The sequence below is a fragment of the Chiloscyllium plagiosum genome, unplaced genomic scaffold, assembly GCF_037043375.1.
Source record: "Chiloscyllium plagiosum isolate Xiang-an unplaced genomic scaffold, Cpla_swu_hap1 HiC_scaffold_33, whole genome shotgun sequence".
Taxonomy (NCBI): domain Eukaryota; kingdom Metazoa; phylum Chordata; class Chondrichthyes; order Orectolobiformes; family Hemiscylliidae; genus Chiloscyllium; species Chiloscyllium plagiosum.
Window position 1 is genome coordinate 25447094 of NW_028270171.1, and position 14547 is coordinate 25461640.

The 14547-nt window shown below is 41.2% G+C and overlaps 1 protein-coding gene across 3 annotated transcripts in view; it reads left to right on the top strand.

Moving 5' to 3' along the window:
• The window catches only part of ift56 (intraflagellar transport 56), a 90832-nt gene that overhangs the window by 47468 nt on the left and 28817 nt on the right, over positions 1-14547 (top strand). For all 3 annotated transcript variants that reach the window (XM_043679964.2, XM_087978381.1, XM_043679965.2), the window contains one exon: positions 3324-3379. In XM_043679964.2, coding sequence (XP_043535899.1) covers positions 3324-3379 — 56 coding nt within the window. The remainder of the gene's footprint in view (positions 1-3323; positions 3380-14547) is intronic.

Genomic DNA, 14547 nt, shown 5'->3' on the forward strand with positions numbered 1-14547 from the left:
ACTTCATCAGTTTCTTCATCCCCCCTCCCCCCACCTTGTCTCAGCCGAATCCCTCCAGCCCGGCACCGCCTTCCTGACCTGCAGTCTTCTTCTTGACCTCTCCGCCTCCACCCTACTCCGACCTATCACCCTCACCTTGACCTCTTTCCACCTATCACATTTCCAACGCCCCTCCTCCAAGTCCCTCCTCCCTGCCTTTTATCTTCTCCTGCTGAACACTCTCTGCTCATTCCTGAAGAAGGGCATGTGCCCGAAACGTCGAATCTTCTGTTCCCTAGATGCTGCCTGACCTGCTGTGCTGTTCCAGCAATAAAGTTGCAGCGGTTATGAAAGTCAGCCATGTAAGTGGAATTAAGACCACAATCAGATCATCCACGATCTTATGGAACGGTAGAGCACTTAAGTCCTATATTCATATTCCATTTTTCTTCCCTCTGTCTCCTTACCACACTCCATATGGCTCTTTACAAACATATTCTTTTACTTGATTAAACTTGAGTTAAGTTCCCGCTTCTCGTCCTCCATCACCATGGCAATCTACTTCTGCCTCCCTATCATTGTCCATCTCTGCCCCTGCCTCAATCTGTCTATTGCTGGAACCCACACCCATACTGTTAATACCTCGAGACTTCACAATTCTATTAATGTCCAGCCAGCTACCTGTTTTCCACTTTCCATAAACTTGAACTCATCCAGAACTCTGTTCCTCATAATCTACTCAATGAGAAGGAAATGGAATATTGGCCTTTTATTGCTTGAAGTTTATAGTTTAAAAACCGTGAAGTTTTGTTGTAAGTGTACAGGTATGGGTGAGGCTGTGCGTGGAGACTGTGTATAGTTTTGATCATTGTATTTAAAAAGTAATATACTGGAATTGGAGGCTGTTCAAAAGAGATTCACTAAGCTGATTTCTTGAATGAAGGGGTTGATTTATCAAGAACAGCTAAATAAGTTTGACCTTTATTCATCAGAATTTGGAAGATTGAACAGTGACCTTATTGAAATATACAAAATTCTGAGGAGGCTTGACAGGGTAGATGTTATTAAGATGTTTCTGGGAGATCTCGGGCTAGGGAAAATAGTTATAGAATAAGGAGTCACTCATTTAAAACTGAAATGTGAAGGGATTTCTTCTCCCAAAGGGAAGTTAATGTTGGGAATTCTCCACTCCAGAGAGTTGTGGAGACGAGATATCTGAAAGTATTTAAAGACGAAGTAAGTACATTTTTGAAATATTGGAGTTGACATACAGTCATAAAGATGTACAGCATGGAAACAGACCCTTCGGCCCTACCCATCCATGCCAACAGATATCCCAACCCAATCTAATCCCACCTGCCAGCACCTGGCCCATATCCTTCCAAACCCTTCCTATTCATATACCCATCCAAATGTTTCTTAAGTGTTGCGTTTGTGCCAGCCTCCACCACTTCCACTGGCAGCTCATTCCATAAACGCACCACACTCTGTGCGAAAATGTTCCCCCTTAGGTCTCTTTTATATCGTTCCCCTCTCACCCTAAATCTATGCCCTCTAGTTCTAAACTCCCCGACCCCAGGGAAAACACCTTGCCTATTTATCCTATCCATGCCCCTCATAATTTTATAAACATCTATAAGGTCACCCCTCAGCCTCTGAAGCTCCAAGGAAAACAGCCTCAGCCTGTTCAGCCTCTCCCTATAGCTCAAATCCTCCAACCCTGGAACATCCTTATAAATCTTTTCTGAACCCTTTCTAGTTTCACAACATCTTTCCGATAGGAAGGAGACCAGAATTGCATGCAATATTCCAACAATGGCCTAACCAATGTCCTGTACAGCCGCAACATGACCTCCCAACTCCTGTACTCAATACTCTGACCAATAAAGGAAAGCATACCAAACGCCTTCTTCACTATCCTATCGACCTGTGACTCCACTTTCAAAGAGCTATGAACCTGCACTCCAAGGTCTCTTTGTTCAGCAACACTCTCTAGGACCTTACCATTAAGTGTATAAGTCCTGCTAAGATTTGCTTTCCCAAACTGCAGCACCTCGCATTTGTCTGAATTAAACTCCATCTGCCACTTCTCAGCCCATTGGCCCATCTGGTCCAGATCCTGTTGTAATCTGAGGTAACCCTCTTCGCTGTCCAGTGTGAAAGAAGATTTGAGGCCTAGGGTAACAGTGATGATCTTGTTTGATGCCAGGACATGCTTTTGGGGCTGAATGGCCACTCTTGCTCCTATTTCTCAGATTCTTATTTCTCATCAAGCCCTGTTGACCTGTTATTCCTGCGCTCACTGGCACACCTCGGCTCCTGGTTCAGCAAAGTCTCAATTTCAAAATTTTCTACAATATTCCCCTTCTTTCTCTGTAACCTCTTCAAGCTCCAGAATCTTCCTATGTATCTCCTCCACTCTGGCCTCTTGAGCAACCCTGATTTATTCACTCCTCCATTGATAGTGGTACTTTGAACTGCCCTAGAATTCCCTTGCTAATTGTTTCCACTTATTTAATTCCCTCTCCTCACATCTTTGAACACATTTTGACTGCCTGTTTTATTATCCCCTTATGTGGCTTGGTGTCAAATTTTATTTGATCATTGTTTCTATTAACACCTTTTTATGTTGAAGTTGCTAGACTAAAGCAAGATTTTATTTTGTTGGAAAAACCCCGTTGAGAAACAATTCCTAATATTTCTTTGGCATTATTGACTGTGATTCCAAATGAGTTCAGACTTGATTTCTTTTTAAAAAAAACATTCATTCATGCAGCCAACTTTTGAGATATAAGGAGTTGTTTTGGTATCTCTGCCTCTGTAACTAAACTGTCCATTCCTGACATTGTTAATGTAATATATTTAGTCTGTTATCACCTAAAACTTGACAGTTGTGTCAATCAACAGTTAGTGAGTGAAGTTATGAAGGAATGTGACAAAAATGAACTGCTACATTTTTAACTGCTGCTGGTAAATAAACAATCCTTCCCCATGTTCTTTTGACAGAGCTGTATTCTGACGTGTTTTCAGTAGCACAGTCCTGATCAAGATCTTACTCTGATTATACTTTACCCTTTCCTGGCTTCATGTTAAAATCAGCTGATGTGTAAGGACAAAGATTCTATGTATCTCCTGGTGTCTTACTTCATCTGGGGTCAACAGTTGGCCAGATATGTGAAATTTAGGGAATCCATAATCTTCTGTTTCAAACTAAGGCCCAAGAGTATAACCTGAATTTTGATGTCTTTGAGTTGACCATCTAATATGACTGATTTTATTCCACCTTTTGCTTTTCCAATTTATCTGTAGTTATCTCATTTGCTAATACTCATAACTTGTTACAGATGATGTACAGGAGGCCTATAATCTTATCAAGGACCTGGAGCCAACAACTCCTCAGGTAAGTAGACTTTGTAAGTTTTTATGCAGTACAGCCTATTTACAACTAATTATCAATGACTGGACAGCTAGAAACAGTGAGGATCTGTCATGCTGTCATGTGCTTGGTTAGTGAAACAAAAGTGTTTTGTTCATACCAATTTTGTTCATATTTTAAATTAGATATGAAATTATAATGTGTATAAAAGCTAAGAATTCAATGAAATCTGATTTCCAAATGCCTACTTTCTTGAGAGAGGAACTGTAAAAACATTGCCACAGTATTTTAGGGTCTTTTATTAGGCACTAGTCAAAAGAACCCAGATTAACCAAAATATATCCTTTAGGTTTTGTCTTTTCTGTCTTGATCAAATTCCACCCAATGCAAACTGTAAAAAAGGCTCTTGGTGCTGGATTTACACAAAATAATGCAACTCCAGCTCTTAACACCTGGCAAACTTTCAATTCCTTAAACTTTCAGCTTCTCCACAGTTCCTAGCTTCTCACCATTTTCTCTGGTCACCATGAGTAATTGAGTAATCAACTGTGGGCACACGAAGAGCAAATTCGTAATTCAGCATTTCCTCTATTTACTTAACACCAGCATTGAAATGACAATGTATTTTAAGGAGATTAACATTTCCATGATGGTAGTAGAGGGAGAAATGTTAAGTGAATACTTTTATGTTTGTTCATTTCCACCATAGTAAAAAATGCCTCATATGTTCCCCCAATACAGTTAAATATGCTTCACTGATATAGTAACTTTAAAAAAATCTGCCATAATTCAGAACTGATAATAACTTGCATTTGTATTGTACATTTAACATGGTAGAACATCACAAGGAAGTTCACAACAAAATGACTAGTCAAAACTTGCCACTGAGCCACATAAAAGATTGGTTGAAGACAGGTGGGACAAGTTTAGCTCGGGATTACTTTTGGCGTGGACTGGTTGGACTGAAGACTCTGTTCCCATGTTGTATGGCTCTGAGTGTTCCTCAAGGAGCAATTTAAAGGAGGAAAAAAAGATAGCGAACAAAAGAGGTTTGGGGAGTGAATTTCAGAGTTGAAGGCACTGCTGTTAATGGGTGGCATTGAAAATTGGGCAGGAGGCCAGAATTGAAGTAGTGTAGAAATCTCTGGGAATTTATAGTCTAGGTGGAGGTTGGAATTTGAATTTAAGAATACAGATTTAAAACTGAGATCTTGCTGAATTGTGAATCACTATATCTCTGTGATCCCATGTTCACTAAGTGAACAAGACTTTACATGAGTAAGGATACAAGCAGCAGAGATTTGATTGATTTCAAGAATTTCAAGGGTAAATGGTGGAAGTTCACTGACAGCAGCAGAGCACTGACTGGTCTTGAAGTAACAAAGGCATCGGCGAGGTTTTCAGTGGCAGATGAGCAGAAATTGTGACAGAAATGCGCGATGTTATGGAAGTGGGCAGTCATGGTGATGGAGAAGAAATGGAATCGGAAGCTCAAATCCTCATTAATTAGAATTCCATAGTTACAGAGTTTGAGGCTAAATCAGACTGTTGTTAGGGAGAGAAATGAAGTCGATTCTTAGTAAAAGATGTTTGTGACAGAGACAGAAGACAGTAGCCTTAGTCATTGCAATGTTTATTTGGAGAAAGTGAGGACTACAGATGTTGGAGATCAGAGTCAAGAGTGTGCTGCTGGAAAAGCACAACAGGTCAGGCAGCTTCTGAGGAGCTGGGGAAGAGCCCTTCATCAGGAATGTTTATTTGGAAGCAATTTCTGTTCATCACGTATGGAGTCAGCTATTACGAGGGGGCATAGCTTTAAATTAAGGGGTGGTAGGTATAGGACAGATGTTAGGGGTAGGTTCTTTACTCAGCGAGTCGTGAGTTCATGGAATGCCCTGCCAGTAGCAGTGGTGGACTCTCCCTCTTTATGGGCATTTAAGCGGGCATTGGATAGGCATATGGAGGATAGTGGGCTAGTGTTGGTTAGGTGGGCTTGGATCGGCGCAACATCGAGGGCCAAAGGGCCTGTACTGCGCTGTATTCTTCTATGTTCTATGTTCTATCTAATCCTGCAGTCTGACAAGCAGTATAACACAGTCCAGACTGCAGAAGTAAACCAAACGGTTAAAGCACTTTCGGTAATCTTAAATTAAGCTTAACATGCACTGCATTTTGCCTCATCAATTTTCCATAATAATATGAATTATGAGTAAAATCAAATTACTACAAATGTTGGAAAGCTGAAACAAGGACAGAGTGCAGAAGAAATGCAATAAGTCGGCAGCATCTGTGGAGAGAGAAATAGATTGAATGTTTTGAGTTTAGTATGACTCTTCTTTGGAACGGAAAGGTTTTGGAAAATTGTTCTTTTCTCTACTTTTGACAGAAGCAGAGGCCCAGACCCAAAGATAAAGGTGTCGTTAATGGTGGAGAAAGAGAAAGACAAATGTAAAATTAGTGTAAATTTAAGTGTGAAAGGAAGACATTGGGTCTTTACTCTTGAGAGGAAGGTAAACAAGACACGCCTCTGGGGAGTGGGTGGAGAGCATGCAAGAAAAATAGAGAACAGGCACAAAATATGGTCAGTTTCTGAAGTTATGAATTCAATATTGAGATCTCGAGGCTGTAAAGTGCCTAAGTGGAGCATGAGATGCTTTTCCGTTTTCTTATGTTGTGTTTTGTTGGAACATTGTAGCAGACCCAAGGCAGAAATATTAGATGAGAGGAAGGTGGTTTAATGGCAAGCAACTGTGAGGTCAGGGTCATTCCTACAAACACAGCAGCAGTGTTCCACATACCAGTCACCCAGTCAAATTTATGAGAGTCTTTTGAAGAAGCCTGAATCAGAATGGATAGGAAAGAACAAATAGATGTGCTGGATTTGGACTTCCAGTAGGCATTCAACAAGGTACCTCAGAAAGGTTAATTCATAAGATAAGAGCCTGTGGTAGGATATTGGCATGGATAGAGAATTCGCTAATGGAAAGGAAACAGGACCAGAGATAAAGGGGTTCTTTTTCAGGTTGTCAACCTCTAACCAGTGGAGATCCACAGGAATCAGTGCTGGGATCACAACTGTTTACAGTATATTTTTGTAACTTGGAGGAAGGAAACAAATATTCTTTAGCCAAATATACAGAAGACACAAAAATATGTGGAAATGCAAATTGTAAAGGGAATGTGAACTGTTTACAAAGAGATATTTATAGGTTAAGTAAGTGGTCAAAAAGTTGGGAATTGGAGCATAAATTGGAGAAAATGTGCATTTCATTTTGTAAGGGTGAATAAAATAGTATATTTAATTGGAGAATAGCTGCAGAAGGCTACACCATAAAGAAATGTGGGAGTACTGTAAAGATTGTGACAAGGTCAAGCAGTCGTACCTCATTGTTACAACTCAGGGTAAACTCCTCTGCTAATTTAAAACCCGCAACGCAGAAAAGATTTATACCGTGCAGTAATCTGTGAAAATTTGAGAGGTTAAGAACTATTCCTCAAACCTATCTTTTACCTTCCTTTCTATAATAGCAGTCCGATAAAACACCCAATTCAGATTTACAGAACAGAACTTCTAATCTCAAAACCAGGCAGCTTTCGGTTCTTCTCTGTATTCCTGTCTTCTTTTCTTCTTCTTGGGTATTCTGCTTCACTGGTTACTGATCGACAAAGGTACCATTAAGAGAGCTATTCTCTGGGCAGTTTACTGATGCTGGCTTGGCAGTTCTTCTCCCAACTGTTCAATTTCCCCCGGTCTTATACCCCCCCAAAGCATTAGATTATGTCATTAGCTTTTAAGATTGTCAATATACTAAATTCAAACTTGATTGGGATTTGGGATTTTTGGGGTATAATTTAAACTGATTGGCCAAATTCAAATTTGTTTTTGTCTCATAGCAACTCTGCCAGTGTTATCTGTTCTGAACCAAATGTTACTTTGTAAATTCTCCAGCACTCAACGTGCTTGCCGAGACCTGCCCTCTTTTGAAGGTACAGCACACTGTTACACCTTCATAACATCATAGAAGTGAATCTTTAAAGGGTTCAGAAAAGATTTATAAGGATGTTGCCAGGATTGCAGGATTGAGCTATAGCGTGAGGCTGAATAGACTGGGGCTATTTTCCCTGGAGTGTCAGGTGCTGAGGGGTGATCATATAGAGGTTTATAAAAGCATAAATAGGGTGAATAGATGAGGTTTTTTCTCTGTGGTGGGGGAGTTCAAAACTTGAGGGCATAGATTTAAGGTGAGAGGGGAAAGATTTAAAAGAGATCTAAGGAGCAATTTTTCACACAGAGGGTGGTGCATGTATGGAATGAGCTACCAGAGGAAGTGGTGGAGGGTGGTACAATTACAACATTTAGAAGGTATCTGGTTGGGTGTATGAATATTGAAGGGTTTAGAGGGATATGGGCCAAATGCTGGCACATGGGACTAGATATCTGGTTAGCATTAATAAATTGGGCCGACAAGTCTGTTTCTGTGCTGTATATCTTTATGACTCCATGACTGTAGTTAAAATACAAACAAAGAGGAATTTAGAATAACTTAACCAAGTAATAGATACAGTATCTATGACGAATCAACTGTTTCATCCCATAAACCCTTTGGCAAATAGGCACATTCAGACACAGTTTTTTACATGGAGTTCTCAAATGCAGGTGAAGAAAAATATCAAGAGGAAGTTCAGAGACAATAGCTTCTAGGAATTATTCACTGAATCCTCCAATTCTTTTGAGACCCCAAAGGCTTTTGCTGCTTAAAGCTAAAAGAATTAGAAAGCCTGGTCTGTGAGAGCTGGCCACACCCAGGCTGCTTCCATTGTTCCAACTTAAAAAAAAACCCAAAGCCTAATAAATTATTTACTCAAGTTGTCTTCAATAGCTAGTTCAGCACCTTTGCCTTTCAGCCTCTCTTCAAAAAGGATAAAAATAACCTTTTAAAGTGACAGCATCGTCATAGCCCTGACTGACAGATAAGAACAGGAGTGTCAGACATCTGTTCTCTCATGAGCGGTACGTCTGAGGGAGCTGGATCAGTGTTAAGAACTCCCCACATGTAAATAAAGGGTGTGACTTAGTGACGGATACCAGCCTCTAGAGAGCCATTTCAGGTACTTAAAAACACAGAAAGCTAGCACACAGGTATGAAAAGCAAATCTGTCTATGCAGAAAATCTGAAACAAAAACTGAAATTGCTATAGAAACTCAGCAAGTCTGGTAGCATCTGTGGAGAAAAAACAGAGTCAACTGAAGGATCAATGGACCTGAAACATTGACTCTGCTTTCTCTCCACAGATGCTGCCACACCTGCTGAGTTTCTCCAGCAGTGTTTGTTTTCGTAACACACATGTGCAACAGGTAATCAGCAAGTCAAATGGAATGTTGGCTCTTGTTTCAAGTGGGTTGACGTATAAGAGTAGGGGAATCCTACTGCAAAAGTAGAAGGTGCTGATGAGTCCATATCTAGAGTACATTGCGCAGTTTTAGCCTTACATGAATAATAATTTCATCGGGGGGAGTTCACTAAAGGCTACCTGATATGGACAGACTATCTTATGAGCAAAGGCAAAATAGGTTGGGAGTCTACTCATTGGAGTTTGAAGAATGAGAGGTGATCTTGTTGAAACACATACGTTCTAATGGAGCTTGACAGGGTAAATGCTGAGAGGATGTTTCCCTTGATTGGAGAGTTTATGATCAGAGGACATAGTCTGAGAATAAAAGGGTGTCAATTCAAGACTGAGATAAGGAGGAATTTCTTCTTTGTGGGTTGAGAGTCTCCTTGTCACAGAGAGTTGTAAGGACGGAGTCCTTGTCTATATTTAAGGTTGAGACAGACAAGCGGGTGTTAAAGGAAAGCAGATGTGTGTCGGCCAGGATCTTGTTGAGTGGTGGAGTAACCTCGAGGGGCCAAATGACCTACTGCTGCTCCTACATTTTATGGTCTTGTCGTCTGCATTTGGTCTCACCAATGTAAAGGAGACAGCAGTGAACAGTACTTCACCTTTCTGTTGCCCTGGCCTCTACCAATGTCAAAATTGTAAAGAAAACTCAATTTTCCAACATCTTTCAGTTCTATCAGACTTGAAATGTTAACTGTGTTTCTCCACAGATGTTTTTCTCTCTCCTCCAGACCTGCCGAGTTTCTCAAGCATTTTGTGTGCTTAATTACAAGGATGGGCAGTATAAGCCAAATTTATGCAATCTTGGAATATAGAAATTTTAGGAATGATTTAATTAATAATGTTAAAAGGATGGATACAAAAGGCTGAATCTTAGCTTTTTTTTTGTTGAAGGGCAAACCACACTGGGTTTGTTGGAGGGAATCTTAATGCAAGGCCAGATGGGCTTTCTTGTTGAGTCTGATTCAGCTTGATGCATTAATTGCCATTGTGCTGCTATGGCTTGTGTCATATCTGATTTCAGTCTTATTATACTGGGTCAAAAATTGTAATTACTGGAAAAGCTCAGCAAGTCTGGCAGCATCTGTGGAAAGAAATCAGTCCTGAGGAAGAGTCACTTGACCCGAAATATTAACTTTCATTTCTCTCCACAAATGCTGCCAGATCTGCTGAGCTTTTCCAGCAATTTCTGTTTTTATCTCAGATTTACAGCATCCGCAGTTCTTTCAGCTATTATACTGTGTGTTGTTCCCAAAACAACTTACCATTCATTGGTAATATGGAATTAACTGGTATCTCTGGTGCATGTGCCATCTCATTGTGTACTGAGACAAGCACTGTCACTCCTGAACCCTGGGCGGTTACTGACAATTATCCTGAACAATGGCAGACCACGGTTAATCAGCATTCCACTTTGGAGCTTCAAAAGTGCTCACTCTTCCTCCAGGACCAGCAATGCAGGTATTAAACCATGACAATCTAATCCAAGATTGCCACTCAGATTGAAACCATGTGGAGGAATGCCCAGCATCATATGAAGGAAGTCAATGCCTTCTTCCCTCCACCAAAATAAGTCATTCAAATCTCTCCGATACCTTATTACACCTTATACCACTCTTATTTCCTGCAACATCTTCCTCACTTGTCCTTACCTAACCCGTGACATCGCTCAGTCTACATGGCCTCTGTGCTGTGTGCTCACTTTCTTGGGACACCTCCCCACCTGCGCTGACCGTAATATCTGTGTCACCCACTTTCATCCTCCACAATACCTGCCCCTTTCTCATTCAAACAATAAAACAGCCCACAGTATAGCAGAAAGAATCATGACAGGTGCTCTGCCTGTTTGGTTCCTCCCCCTTATGAGAGCAGGCCAGGACTGGAATCACATTACTGTGCTGGGAATACCTGAATGAAGGCTATCCCCACTAATGACTGAGATCTGCTGACAATTATGAAAGCCTCCTGGTTTAATATCTGCACTAAACAGCATGGAAAAATAGTAGTAGGCTGATAACTCTGGCTGAAGAAGCAAGGCAAGAATGCTTATTTTATTATGTCTTACCTACCTGAACTTTATCTGTCACTGGACCTGACTTCACATAGACTATGCCTGTTGGCCTTGCAGGGTTGCCATGAGGTTTCTACACAAAATATCATCCCCTGAAGTAAACTAGCTCTCATTTGGCAGAGTCTTCTGTCTGCATTGATGTTTGTTTCTGATGCAGTTTCACCACTATGTCCCTGCCTCCGCAGTTCCTCGAAGATCGGATTTAACTTGGTGTGAAGTCTTCTCCCCGTTAGCAAATGTTCTGTTGTTATTTCCTTAATAATTGATTCCAATAATTTTCCAACAATAGATGTTTGGCTAATTGGCTGATAGCTTTTTACCTCCCACCCTTTTTAATATAGGGGTGTCACGTTTGCAGTTTTACAGTCCTCCAGAATGCTTCTCCAGAATCCAATGATTTTTGAAAATTGCAAGCAATGCACTTAGAACAAAGAACAATGCAGCGCAGGAACAGGTCCTTTAGCCCTCTAAGCCTGTGCGAATACATTTTGCCCTTCCATACTAAAACTGTCTTCACTTGGAGGATCTATAGTCCCCGTATTCCTTTCCTGTTCATGTATTCGACCAGGTTCTTCTTGAATGCTGCTATTGTGTCTGCTTCCACCACCTCTGACAGTGCATTCCAGACACTCACCACCTTTTGCATATAAAAAAAACCTTGCCTTGCACATGTGTTTTTAAACTCCATACCCCCCCATGCCACACAACTGTGTCCCCTCCACCCTGGAAAAAACCTCATAGTCTCCACTCTATCCATGTCATTCACAATCTTGTAAACTTCTATCAAGTTGCCCCTCAACCTCCTGTGTTCCAGTAAAAACAAACCCAACCTTTCTTCACAGCTAAAATCCCCCATACCAGGCAACATGCTGGTAAACCTTGTCTGTACCCTCTCCAAAGTATCCACATCCTTCTGGCAGTGTGGTAATCAGAACTGTACATAGTATTCCAAATGTGACCTAACTAGTGTTCTATAAAGTTGTAGTCCAACTTGCCTTTCCTTATATGCAGTGCCCATTCCAATGAAGGCAAGCATGCCATAGGCCTTTTTTTATTACCTTATCTACCTGCACTGCCACCTTCCGAGACCCATGGACCTGCAAACCCAGATCTCTCTGCATATCAGTATCCCTAAGGGTTCTTCCATTCACTGTACAATTTCTACCTGTACTTGACTTTCCGATCATTTCACAATTGTGTGCATTCACCTCCATTTGCCATTTTTCTGCCCATGCCTCCTATTAAATATCCTGCTGTATCCTCTGACAATCCTCCTCACTATCTGCAACTCTACCAATCTTTGTATTGTCCACAAACTTACTAATTAGACCAGCCATGTTTTCCTCCAAATCATTTATATAGACCATGAACAACAAAGATACCAGCACTGATCCCTGTGGAACACCACTAGTCACAGCCCTCTGTTCTGAAAAGTATTCTTCCACTGCTATCCTCTGTTTCCTAAGACTAAGCTAATTCTGTGTCCATCTTCCCAGCTCACCTCTGATGTGACTTGACCTTTGGTACCAGCCTGCCAGGAAGGATCTTGTCAAAGGCTTTACTGAAGCCCATGTAGACAATATCATCCGCTTTTCCCTCATTAATCATCTTCATCACTTGCTCAAAAAACTTGATCAAATTAGTGAGCCACAACCTCCCCCACACAAACCCTGCTGTCTGTCACTAATAGGTCCATTTGCTTCTAAATGCATATAGATCTTGCCCCTGAGAATCTTTTCCAACAATTTTCCTACCACCAACATGAGGCTCACAGGCTTGTAATTTCTTAGATAATCCCTGCTACCCTTCTTAAAGAATGGGACAACACTGGTTATTTTCCTGTCCTTTGGAACATCATCCAAGGCCAAAGAGGACACAAAGATGTCTGTCAATGCTCCAGCAATTTGTTCTCATGCCTTCCTTGATATTCCCCAGGGGACTTAGCTACCTTAATCCTTTTTAAGATGCACAACACCTCTTCCTTTTTAATGGCAACTTGGCTTAGAAGTTTGACAACCTTCCCTAAGATCATCCTCCATCAATTCCTTCACTTTGGTTAATACTTACACAAAATATTCTTTTAGGACCATGCCTCCCCTCCTCTTTTCAGCAGAGTTTCCCTGCATATTCTTGTTCTTAGTCCTGTTTGCCTTGGTTTCTAACTCACCCTCAATTTCTGCAACTACTCATCTGGTTTCCATCCCTGTGCCACACTAGTATAAACCCTCCCTAGCCACTCTACCCCAAGTACCCGCTAAGGACATCAGTCCTGGTCCTGCCCAGGTATAACCCATCCAGTTTGTACAGGTTCCACCTCCCTTCGATCTACTATCTCTGTAGCTATTTCGTTCAGGATCCTAAAATGCAAAGCATCATGGTCAGGGGACTAATACTACTTCTTTAGTGATGGCGCTGGTACTTAATTCCTCCTCTCTATTCTTTCATATCTGGGGTCATTGGAAGTGTCTTTCACCATGACAGCGAGCAAATTGCTGAGGGATGCAACCTGATTCAGTCTATGATTTGGGTGTAAATCCCTGAGTGCAGTGTCATTGCAGAGTTGCTGATATAGCATAAGGTGCAGCATTGAAGTGCAGAAGCATCCTGCAAGTGGTTTGGAGATGTGATATGAGGGTTCTTCGAAGTACTGTCCAATATCCATAGGCATGAAGTATGCATGGCCGGTGCCCATGGAACATGCCCTGAGGTGGTGCCCAGTGTCGAAAATGGAGGCTATTTAGAGTACCTGCTAAGCCCCTTTTTTCCATGTTGGTTTTCCTGATGTCTAGTTTGTTGAATTAATTTGGTAAGGATGCGACTGAGATATTAATATGGCGAGTTGGGCAGTCAACAGGGACTTTAGCCAACCTTAATTACCATCAATTGGCAACTCGTTGCTGGCTGACAAGAATTTCACCATGCCATTTGTGACAAGTGTAAAAGACAAAGCAGCATGATCTTAACATTGTGATGCACCTCGTTGGAGTTCTCGTCTGGATCTTGTCACTCAGGGCCCCTAAAACATTCTGTCGTCAAATCTGTCTTTCTTTGGGGAGGGAATTGAGAAGAAGTGGATATAATCTTAATATTAGAGTTGACCACATTGGAGGGAAATTAGGAGCATGTTTTTGCACAAAGTGAGCAGGGTTCTGTACAGTCTCCAAAAAAGCCCACGTTAAATCTGAACTTTGAAAATAATCATTGGTAGATTACTAATCAGATATTAGTTATAATGGGATATGGAACAAAGGCAGATAAATAGCATTGAGATACAGGTCAATAATGATTTCATTGAATGGCAGAACAGGCTGAAAGGCAGAATTATCTTCAGAATGATGAACAGGAAATCTCCCTCTGGTATATCGTCCTGCCAAAATTCATGTGACCTCCTTGGAGACATAAAAGAACTAATTAAAATTCCAGACCAACTTGGGACTAGTCTGTCATTCTCCCCTCTCTTTATTGATTGAAACGAAATCAGGAGTTCACTCTCTGGCCCTGGTAATTCTATACAGTACCTAATATTTGTTTAAATGTTTTCCTTCCCAACCATTGCTTGTTCCAGCTCTGGCTTGAAGGATTCATCACGTGAGCTGGAGGCCTGTTCCACAGGTTCACCATTTCTTGGAAATTGAGCTTACACTAAAAATGTGACCTGGATCTCCCAGACCTTTTGATTTGTGACAAACTGTTACCTCAAATGTGCTGCTCATCTTAAAAG